The 10797-nt window shown below is 60.4% G+C and overlaps 1 protein-coding gene across 2 annotated transcripts; it reads left to right on the top strand.

Moving 5' to 3' along the window:
- The first annotated feature begins 5097 nt into the window (after positions 1 to 5097).
- On the top strand, positions 5098 to 6721 carry Ascl2 (achaete-scute family bHLH transcription factor 2). Of its 2 annotated transcripts, none has more exons than XM_070009722.1 (2): positions 5098 to 5942; positions 6313 to 6721. In XM_070009722.1, the coding sequence occupies exons 1-2, from the start codon at positions 5416 to 5418 to the stop codon at positions 6407 to 6409; spliced, it is 624 nt and encodes a 207-aa protein (XP_069865823.1). In that variant the 5' UTR covers positions 5098 to 5415; the 3' UTR covers positions 6410 to 6721. The 2 variants fall into 2 exon arrangements, with proteins under 2 accessions (XP_069865823.1, XP_069865824.1); XM_070009723.1 differs by having other exon boundaries at positions 5098 to 5959; positions 6313 to 6399.
- Positions 6722 to 10797: the final 4076 nt, after the last annotated feature.

Consider the following 10797-nt stretch of genomic DNA (forward strand, 5'->3'; position numbering starts at 1 on the left):
CCTGCCCCTCCCCGGTGCCACGCCCCTGCGCCACCAAAGGGACAGAAGCCACGCCTCCTGCACCTCCAGTGGGTGGAGCCCCGCCCCTCCCCGGTGCCACGCCCCTGCGCCGCCAACGGGACAGAAGCCACGCCTCCTGCACCTCCAGTGGGTGGAGCCCCGCCCCTCCCCGGTGCCACGCCCCCACGCTTCTTCCTCTGGTGTCCATCAGCACCCATAGTCTCATCCTTTGCAGGTGAGGGGTTGGAGGTGTGGCTCAGTTGGTAGAGCGCTAGCCAATGAGCGAAAGTGGCAGGTATCCAGTCGTGGTCTCAAACCTAAAAATAAAGCAAAAAACCCGGAGCAGTGCATAGGAGGACTATACAGCAGAAAGCCAGCAGAGCCTGAGAGGGGTTGTGAGGCCCTGCCCTGTGGCCAGTTGGTCAGACACACAGGTCACAGCAGGGACTGCCACTGGTGGAAGGGAGGGGATGTCCTGGGGGAGTGGAGCCCTGGCTGCAGGACCTGACACCACCACCATCCTCGAATCAGAGGAGCCTGGCTGATGTGTGCTGGAGGGCCATGTATATGTCAGAACACCTGACATATACACAGACCATAGCTGCGTTCTGATTGTGAATATAGTAGTCTCTTTCCCTCTCTTTCTCCATCCCCCTTCTCTCTCCCTCCCTTTCTTTTTCTTTTTTCTTCAAACTCTAGGACCTCAATGTGGCTTTATTGGAGATGGTGGTGTTTTCTTTTCTTTCTTTCTTTTTTTTTTTTGGGTCCGGTCGTGGGGCCTGAACTCTGGGCCTGGGCGCTGTCCCTCAGCTCTTCAGCGCAAGGCTAGCGCTCTACCACTTGAGCCACAGCACCACTTCCGGCTTTTTTCTTTTTGCTTATGTGGTGCTGAGAAATCAAACCCAGGGCCTCAGATATGCAAGGCAAGCGCTCTACCACTGAGCCATCTTCCCAGCCCGATGGTGGTCTTTTCTGTGAAGTCAATAGAGATTGAACTCAGGGCCTTGAGCTTACTGCGCAAGTGCTCTACTGCTTGAGCTCTATCTCCAGCCCCCTGCAGACTTTTCTATGAACCCAAAATGGTTCTAAAAAACAATTTATTTTATAGCCTGCTCTGTGTCTGTATGTGTATTTGCACACGTGCACGTGCTGGTCCTGGAGCTTGTACTTGGGGCCTGGGCGCTGTCTCCAAAGCTAGCACTCTATCACTTGAGCCATAGTTCCATTTCTGGCTTTTTGCTGGTTCATTGGAAATAAGAGTCTGATGAACTTTCCTGCCTGGGCTGGCTTCGAACCATGGTGTTCAGCCTCTGGAATAGCTGGAATTACAAATGTGACCACCAGACTGACCATAGCCTGCTCTACCCATTTCCTTGCCCGCTCCCCTTCTTGCAGTCTTCAGAACTGGCTTTACCCACGTGCTCTCTGAGCTTTCCATAGAATCCCGCCCAACTCCTCCTCCACCCCAGCAGAAAGGACACCAAGTGGGGGGGAGGAGTGGGGCAATGTCCTTACTGACTCCCTGGGGAGGAACCTGAGGCTCCTCCATCTCTCTGAGGCTTAATTGCTCCGTGTGTGTGTGTGTGTGTGTGTGTGTGTGTGTGTGTGTGTGTGTGTGTGTGTGTAAGCAAACAGAGCAAGTTTACTTGAAAGTGAAGGAAAGCCTAAAAGGAAAGTAGGGAGACTCAGGGAGGAGCCCCAAAGAGTGGTCCCTCCCCAAGGCTTTCTGAGGGGCATTGGTGAGGCTGCAGAGAGGTGTGCTGGGCCCTGGAGACCCCTCCATGGCCCCTACTGCACAGGTCCAGCTCCGCTCCTGGGGGCTGGATAATGGAAGGCACAATGACAAAGCTCTGCCGGATGCTATACCTTAGCTATTTTTGCTCAAGGCACTTCTGGGTTTTTGGTGGTTAATGGGAGAAAAGAATCTCAGACTTTTCTGCCTGGGCTGGCTTTGAACCACGATCCTCAGATCTGAGCCTCCTGAGAAGCTAGGATGACAGATAGGAGCCACCAGCAGCTGAGTCGTTGAATATTTTTGTATTCCTGACTTTTGGCTTTGCCCTGGGACATAGTTAAGGTACAAACACACTGAGCATTTCATGTCAGATAGGACTGGAGTTAGTGACGCTGACCCAGTACTAAGGGAAGAGTGGACTCTTCCTCTATCCAGGGCTTCTTCCTTAGATACCCCATGCTGGCTGGTAGGGTCATCCTTTCCAGTCTACTGTCAGTGTAACCCTTCCCCAGCTCCACACACACCAAGCACACCCAGGCCCCTGGGCCAAACGGCTGGCTCTGGGGGAGGAGCAGGGTGTTAGGGCTCTCCATTTGTCCCCCATTTCTGGAAGACTGTTGTCCCTGCCTGTCCATGGTCTTGACAACCCTGCTTCCCGGAACCTGGTCCTTTTTTGTTTTTGTTGTTTCAAGGAGATTCAGTTCCTTGTTGCCCGGAACTAGTGACTCACTCTAGTAATCTTAGCTATTCAGAAGGCTGAGATCTGAGGATCACCAGGCTGAGCCCATTTAGACAAGTCCACCAGACTCTTATCTCCAATCAACCAGCACAAAGTCAGAAGTGGAGGTGTCGATCTAGAGGTAGAAAGCCAATCTTGAGTGGAAAAGCCAAGCAAGTGCATGAGGCCCTGAGATCAAGCCTTAATACACACAAAGGCACAGTGCCGGTGAGCATCTGATCCTATAAACTAATATTGATCAAAATGAACTCCAGGGAATGGAAACAAGAGGTTTTTTCCTTTGTTGCTGTATTTTTTTCTTTTTGTTCTGTTTGTCCCTTTATCTGTCTTTGGGAGGTAATGGGGGTACAGACATGGAGAGACAAAGAGTGAACAAGTGCAGTACTAGATACTATGTTGAAAATGAACTCTACAACTTGTGGGTGGGGATGGGAGGGAAAAACTGGAAGAAAGGGAAGGCCTGTCACTGTCCACAAAGAAATGTACTTATTACCTGATATGTAACTGTAACCCCCCTGAACACCATTCTTATTTTTATTTTATTTTTGTCAGTTGTGGGACTTGAACTCTGGGCCTGTGCTCTGTCCCTCAGCTCTTCAGCTCAAGGTGAGCTCTCTACCACTTGAGCCACAGCACCACTTCTGGTTTTCTGGTGGTTAATTGGAGATAGGAGTCTCACAGAGGTCCCTGCCTGGGCCGGCTTTCAACTGAGATCCTCAGATCTCAGCCTCCTGAGTAGCTAGGGTGACAGGTGTAAGCCACCCACACCCTGATGTTCATCACTTTCATAGTAAACAACAACACAGGCACAGGCTTCTGGAAGGGTTGTGAGTTTCAAAAGAAACTGATAGAGTCCTGGATCTTAAGGGTTCTTTTTTTTTTTGGGGGGGGGAGGTCTGGTTGTGGGGCCTGAATTCTGGGCCTGGACACTGTCCCTCACCTCTTCAGCGCAAGGCTAGCGCTCTACCACTTGAGCCACAGCGCCACTTCCGGCTTTTTTCTTTTTTGCTTATGTGGTGCTGAGGAATCGAACCCAGGGCCTCATGCATGCAAGGCAAGTGCTCTTTCACTGAGCCACCTTCTCAGCCCTCTTAAGGGTTCTTATGGGATCTGTTCGCAAGATCCTGGGAACCACTTGTTGGATGTCCTGCTTCCCCATGATCTCCCAGGTGAAGAGAGCTGTGGTCCTGCTAGCAGAAAGCCGGCTGCCAATCCACGGGCTCCTGAGAAATCATACACCAGCAAGGACTTCTAAGGCCCAGCGGCGGGGCTCTGGGATTGCTCCTTGGCCTTCCACCTGGCCATTGGCAAGCGAAGCAGGGAGGGGGACGGGAGACTCAGCGGGGGCTGGGTTTGCCTCTGACCAGGGGGGAAGGTGCTGAGCCCCATCAGGAAATTCAAACTCAGCCTCCATGTCTACCTGGATGGCTCCACGGGGGTGTCTCCCACCAGGCAGCCAGGCAGGTGCTAGTCTGCAGCCTGCTGCCCACAGGGGGGTGTCGACGGACAGGCCAGCCAGGAGGACCCTGAAGAGTGCTGGGCACCCTCGCGCTAGGTTGGCACCCCCTGAAGAAGGGGATCCTGGGACCCACCCAGGACAAAGAAGGCAGCTCCAGACAGCTGGCCCAACCGGATCCACCGTCTTGGCGCAGAAGCACCCATTCCTGGGGGAGGGGGGGGGACGGACCAGGCCTGGCCGGGCCCCGAGGGCACGGTTCCCGGACGGAGGGGCAGGGCGCGGACTCTTCCAGCAACCGCGCATTTCACACATTTCTGCAGCGAGGCTCCCTGGCTGCTGCGGGCCACTCGCCGTCTTCAGGGGTCGCTGTCCTCAGGAAGGACGGGCTGGGGAGGCGGGCGTGGAGCCCGGCCACCAGGGGCGTCTCCCGGGGACTGGAGCGGCTGGGGCGCCGGGTGGAGGAGGCCTTCTGCGGTGGAGGCGGGGGGGGGGGGGGCCCTGGGAAGGGGGGCTCGGGGTGCGCGCAGGGCCCCCAGGAATCTGAATCCCTCCCCGCCCGGTCTGAGTTCCACCACGCGTCGTCCCCACCCCACGGGGCGCAGGTGTGCGCGGACCGGGGCGCGGACCGGGGCGCGGGCCGGGACGGAGCGGGGTCCGCGCCACGCGCCGGGCGCGCGTTTCCTCCGCGGAGCCCCGGGCGGGCTGAGCGGGCGGGGCCCGCGATTGGCTGAGGCCTCAGGCTCCGCCCCTTGGGCCCCGGGGGCGGGGACCGGGACCGCGCCCGCCCGGTGTGCGGCTCTGCCCCGGGGCGGGAGGGGGGGGTAGGGTCTCGCGCTTCGCCCCGACGGCCGGGCTGACCGCCCCCCCCACAGGCCACGCCTGCCCGACGGCGCGCGCCACCTGGGGGACCTACGGGCCGGGTTACGCCCGAGAACCCCCCCCCACCGACAGCACGTGGAGGTCCGGGGACCCGCGAGGGCGGCTGGGGTTCGCACACCCGCACCGCGAGCAGCGCCGTGCGGGGCACGCCGCCAGGCACCTGCTGGCAGCGTGGGGCCGCCGCGACGCGCGGATGGCGCCCGGGGCTGAAGGGCGCGCGCACGGCTTAGGAGCGAGGGGGAGGGCGCGGCGGGGGAGGGCGCGGGGAGAGGCGGCGGCGGGGGAGGAGGGCGATCTATACCTTTAAAGCCCGGCCGCCGCCGCGCCGGGGAGACCCGGGGAGCGCCCGGCCGCACGCGAGGGGCACGAGCGCCCCACGCTTCCCGGCGCCCGCGGCCCGCCACCCTCCTCCCCCTCCACCGGCCCTTCCGCGGCCGCCAAGTCCCGGGGCTCCGGACGAGCCGCGCCGCGGCGGGTCCCCCACCCCCACCCCCGGTCGGCGCGCGGCCGCGGCGCCGTCTCTCCGGTCCCCACCCCACCCCGGGTCCTCGCCGGCGGCTCGCGGGGACGAGGGGCGCGCCCGGCGGGGTGGATGCGGGCGCGATGGACGCCGGCGCCCTGTCCCGGCTCCGGACCGCAGCTCCCGGCGTCGCCGTCCGGCGCGGATCCGCGTCCCCGGAGCTGTTGCGTTGCAGCCGGCGGCGGCGCCCGGGCCCCGCCGAGGCCGGGGGAGGCGCGGCGGCCGTGGCGCGGCGCAACGAGCGCGAGCGCAACCGGGTGAAGCTGGTGAACCTGGGCTTCCAGGCGCTGCGGCAGCACGTGCCGCCCGGCGGCGCCAGCAAGAAGCTGAGCAAGGTGGAGACGCTGCGCTCGGCCGTGGAGTACATCCGCGCGCTGCAGGGCCTGCTGGCCGAGCACGACGGCGTGCGCGCCGCGCTGGCCGGGGGGCTGCGGGGCCCGGCCGCCCGCGGGCCGCCCGCCGCCTCGCCCGCCGCCGCCGCCGCCTCGCCCGCCGCCGCCTCGGCCTCCCCGGGCCCCGGCTCCCCGCGCTCCGCCTACTCGTCGGACGACAGCGGCTGCGAGGGCGAGCTGAGCCCCGCGGAGCGCGAGCTGCTGGATTTCTCCAGCTGGTTAGGGGGTTACTGAGGTACCTGGGGGCCCGGGGGGAGGCGGGGGCGCGGGAGGGGGGCTGGCCGCCGCTTCCACCCCGCTCGCTCGCCTTCGAGAGCTTTCCTTATTATTTTTAATTCAAGTCCGAGCAAGATCGGCGTTTGTTTGTCCGGGATTGCAAAACTTCCGGCCCCGGGCTCGGCGGCCGGCGGGTCCCGGCGGAGTCGGGGTACCGGGGGTGGGGTGACTTTGCATTGCAAATCGCCGGGGCGCGCCCTGAGTCACCCGGGCTGCGCCGCGGGCGGCGCCCCGCCCCGCCGGCCCCCCCACCCCCGACCGCAGCCTGCGCCCCGGGGAGCCCCGCACTAACTCGACCCGCCTTCCCCGCAGCCCTGGACACGCAGCGCCCATCGCCTGGGAGCCGCAGATGGACCGTCCTCGCCGCGTCGTCCGCGTCCCCACTGCCCGGTGCCCAGCGCCCGCGTGAATCGCAGCCTCGGCCCAGATGGGATCGTACAAGGACACAGCGTGGACTTTTCACCCGTTAGCTGGACTGCTGGGGGGACCCGAATGGACACAGGAAGACTTATTTTTGTACAAAAAAGATTGGAGCACAATAAAGAGGTCGCTGCCGCCCTCCCCGTGCAGGGCAGGGTGCATAGTGGGACTCCCCTTCTCGGAAGCCCAGCCTGGGGCTCACCCAGCTGGGCCCGGCCGCTGAGCTGGCCTGTATGCGGAGGGGGGCCGGGGGCACCCCCTTGAGCAAAGACTGACTTTATAAAAGGTTGTTTATAACCGAGTGGTCCAGCAATGTCTTAGCCCTCAGTCTTGTCTCTGTTTCCTAGGTAGGGCTCAGCCCGGCTTGTGTGTGTGTGTGTGTGTGTGTGTGTCTGTGGGCACTTCTCTGTGCAGGGGAGGGGGGCCAGACAGGTGTGAGATTTGTGCCAAGCCATGGGGGGGGGGAGCTGGGAGACTGAAGCCTTGGGACCACTGACGGGTACAGGGGTGTGGGCGAGCTCACCATGTGGGGCTGGGCTGCGGTTGGCCTGGTGTGTGGGTACTGTGTGGCCTGTGTGTTGGACCCGTGGGCTTGGGCTCCTCGTTACCTATTTCTCACTGGGTAACGGGGGAGCTGGGGTGCCATTTGCTGAGCCTACAAACGGTGCTGGTCCCACGCCCAGCTGACCCGGGAGGATAGTTGGGAGGCCCTGTTGGGGAGCTTGCACCTTCCGGGGCTGGCCATGCCGCTTTCCTATTGCTGGCTATAGGTGCTGGTGGCCGTGGTGACCATTGGCCCCTACCCCGTGAGCTGGGAAGACCAGGAATCTGCCCTGGGACAGCTGTCCACACCGCCTCCCTCTGAGCCCCCAGCTGAGAGAGCCCTGGCGGGTTTTACACAGCTCCACCCTTAACTCTGGGCCTCGGCAGCTTTGAAGTTCCTTTGCACCCTAAGTACCCTTTTATTGCAGGGCGTGGGAAGGGCTGAGGGGATCCCCAGGCAGCGTTAGGGTGCTGCCGCGGGCACCCCTTCCTTCAGCAGGGAGCGGTTGGGGTGCAGCCGTTGGAGCCCTGGGAGGTGGGAGTGGTTGGTGTCTATGTCACCCTGCCTTGGTGGCGTCAAGGGCTGCGTGCGCTGCCCAGGAAGCAGGTTGGCAGGTGCCCCTTGGCCAGGGGATCTGGTCCTTAGACCTCTGCCCTGCATCAGCACCGGCCTGGATATCCACCCTGCCGTTCACAGCCCGGGGCCGGGGCTTCAGGGAAGGCCGGTTGGTCTGATGAGGGCCAGGCCTTGTTGGGACCAGTCCCCAGAGTCTGGACACCACAGGGCAAGGAACCTGCCATGCCTGAGGATCAGCTTGGGGCCTGGTGCTGAGGATGCCCAGTGAGACCCACTGCTTCAGGCCCTCACAGACCGGGGTCTGAGCTCCGCGGAGCCGTGGGGGAGAGGCCCGCGCCCGCTAGGGCCACAGTGAGTGCTGTGCTGGAGGGTACGGAAGCACAGGGCACAGGAACAGACTGCCCTTCCCACGCAGGCATGGGGGCTGGCACGGAGGGGTGGGGCTGCAAGTCTCAGTCACACACCTTGGAGCCCACTAGTCCCAAGTTCAGAGTTCAGAGCCATGGCTCACAATCTCTCTCTTTCTTTCTTTCTTTTTCTTTCTTTCTTTCGTTCTTTTGTTCTTTTGTTCTTTCTTTCTTTTTTTTTTTTTTTTTTTTGCCAGTCCTGGGATTTGAACTCAAAGCTGGGGCACCGTCTCTGAGGCTCTTTTCACTCAAGACTAGCACTCTACCACTTGAGCCACAGCGCCACTTCTAGCTTTTTCTGAGTAATTTATTAGAGAGAAGAGTCCCATGGACTTTGCTGCCCAGGCTGGCTTCAAATTGTGATCCTCAGATCTCAGCTTCCTGAGTAGCTAGGATTACAGATGTGAGCCACTGGTCCCAGCTCATCCGTGTGTGTGTGTGTGTGTGTGTGTGTGTGTGTGTGTGTGTGTGTGTGTGTGTGTGTGTGTGTGATTGGGGCTTGAACTCAGAGTCAGGGCACTCAGAACACAGAGTCTGCTCCATGAGCCACAGCACCACTTTGGGCTTTTCAGTGGTTAATTGGAGATAAGCGTCCCATGGCCTGTGTTCAGCCTGCCAGGCCTGTGTTCAAAAGTGATTCTGAGATCTCAGAGTGAGCCACCAGCACCTGGCTACAATTCTGAATCCTTTATTTATTTATTTATTTTTGGCCAGTCGTGGGGCTGGAACTCAGGGCCTGGGCTCTGTTCCTGAGCTTCTTTTGCTCAAGCCTGGTGCTCTACCACTTGAGCCACAGGACCACTTCCGGTTTTCTAGTGATTTATTGGAGAGCAGAGTCCCTGGGACTTTCCTGCCCAGGCTGGCTTTGAACCGTGATCCTCAGACCTCAGCTTCCTGAGTAGCCAGGATTATAGGCGTGAGCCACCGGCGCCCTGCAGTACCTGGTTTTTGACTCAGGTCCTGGCTTGTGCTGGGCAGGCACTGTAGCATTATCAGGCACACCCCTGTGCTTTTCTGCTTTAGTTGTTTCAATCAGCTCTTTCACATCCCCCACCCCACCCAGAATGACCTGGCAGTGATCCCCCGGGAGTCTGGCATGACTGATGGACATGAGCCACTGCACCTGGCTCAGCCATTCCACTGCAGAGGGGCCAGGGAAGCCTCTTCTTCACCTCTGCCTTCTGAGTAGTGGGATTATTAGTGTGAGCCGCCAGGCCCAGCCCTTTCTCAGGGTTTGTTAAGGTTGGATTTAGAGACTCACACCCCAACCCAGGCAGTGTCCCTCCCTTCTCCAGCCTCGGATGCTCACAGCCAGCCTTCCAACCTCTGTTTCCTGTCCTCCCAGGTCCGACGCCGGGAGACAGGCCGCGCGGTGAGCAGGCACCTCGTCACCCAAGCAGGGACACTGCAGACAGCGCCACTGAGTCACCCGGGCCCCCGGCTGTGGCTGCTCTGGTGACAAAGTCCCCCAGCTGTCACGCTGTCTGCTGCCTGAAGAGCCTGAAGCCTGGGTGCCGGTGAAGGGTGGGGACAAGGATTCGAACCCAGGACGACTTCATTCCTGCTGGTGAATGGCTACCTGCAGGAAACATGGCCCAGAAGACATCCTGGGCTAGGTACCCGAAGCAAGTTAGTTCCCAGGCCCAGCCCCGCCTGGCCCAGGGACTCAGCTCCTCCCTGCCCTGTGGAGCAGCGGGCTTTGAAGGGGTCTGAGCTTCAGACCTTGTCCCGGCCTGGGGGGTTAGGAGCAGATTCCAGGCAGAAGGTTACAGGACGGACCCAGAGCAGGGATCTGGCCATGCAGGCCAGGAGCCCTGGCCCCTGGGAAGGGGGAGGGCAGGCAGCTTTGACCTCTGGGTCCCAGGCTAGGTGACCCTCCCCAAGGTCAGAAGCAGCTGACAGTGAGTCAAGTTTGGCCACCAGCCGGACCTGCAGGCCAGGCAGGGGACAGTTGGGCCAGTGCTCCGGAGGGCTTTCTGTCACTTGTGGTCTATAGTCATCCTGGTCTGTTTGTTGTCCCCTGTGGAGCCTTGTCTTGTCCTGGGATGAAGTGACTGTGCTCCAAGTATGTCAGGAAACAGCTCTGGAGCCAGTCACGGATGGCTCTCACCCCAAATCCTAGCTACTCAGAAGGCTGAGAGTTGAGGATCACAGTTCAAATCCAGCCCAGGCAGAAAAGTCCCTGAGACTCTTATCTCTAATTAAGAAAAAAAAAAAAAGACTAAAGTAGAGCTGTGGTTCAAGTGGTAGTAGAGTGCTATCATTGAATATAAAAGCTCAGGAACAGTGTCCAAGCCCCAAGTTCAAGCCGTAGAACCAACACACACACACACACACACACACACACACACACACACGCACATGCACACGCACACGCACAGGCACACACACTTAAACGAACAAACAAACCCCAGCTTTGTGTCTGAGGTCCTGCATCTGGGCTCACTGAAGGAACCGGAGGAAGAACACTAGTTAGGTCTCTGCCTGATAAACTAGGCCCAGTGCTTAGTGGAGCTCCATCCATTGACCACCAGGGTACAGGAGGGCCGAGGGGCACCCCAGGGCCCCGGGACCCCCACCCCGGTCAACCCCAGGACAATGCTGTCTGACCTGTGAGCCAGGCCAGTGGTACCTTGGGCCCCACCTGAGCCGTTCCAGCCAGGCCCTATCAGGGCCATCTTTGGAGGGTCTCCTTCTGTCCGGGGCAACTCCCCGAAGGCACCTCAGAGCCTTCACCCAGACGTCTTCCCTGGGAGCCTGTGGATGACCATCTCGGGCTTTGGCTCATCAGCAGGCCCTTGGGAGCCAGCCTGGGAGCTCAGCACACCCTGGAGAGAGAGCTGAGCACCA

Source organism: Dipodomys merriami, unplaced genomic scaffold (genome assembly GCF_024711535.1).
Source record: "Dipodomys merriami isolate MVZ:Mamm:240054 unplaced genomic scaffold, mDipMer1.0.p SCAF_78, whole genome shotgun sequence".
NCBI lineage: Eukaryota > Metazoa > Chordata > Mammalia > Rodentia > Heteromyidae > Dipodomys > Dipodomys merriami.

Bases quoted from the DNA above. Each gene is read 5' to 3' on its own strand.
- Ascl2 (XM_070009722.1), top strand. From the start codon at position 5,416: ATGGACGCCGGCGCCCTGTCCCGGCTCCGGACCGCAGCTCCCGGCGTC. The intron at 5,943-6,312 runs GTTAGGGGGTTA...CCTTCCCCGCAG, and splicing joins CTGCTGGATTTCTCCAGCTG to CCCTGGACACGCAGCGCCCA.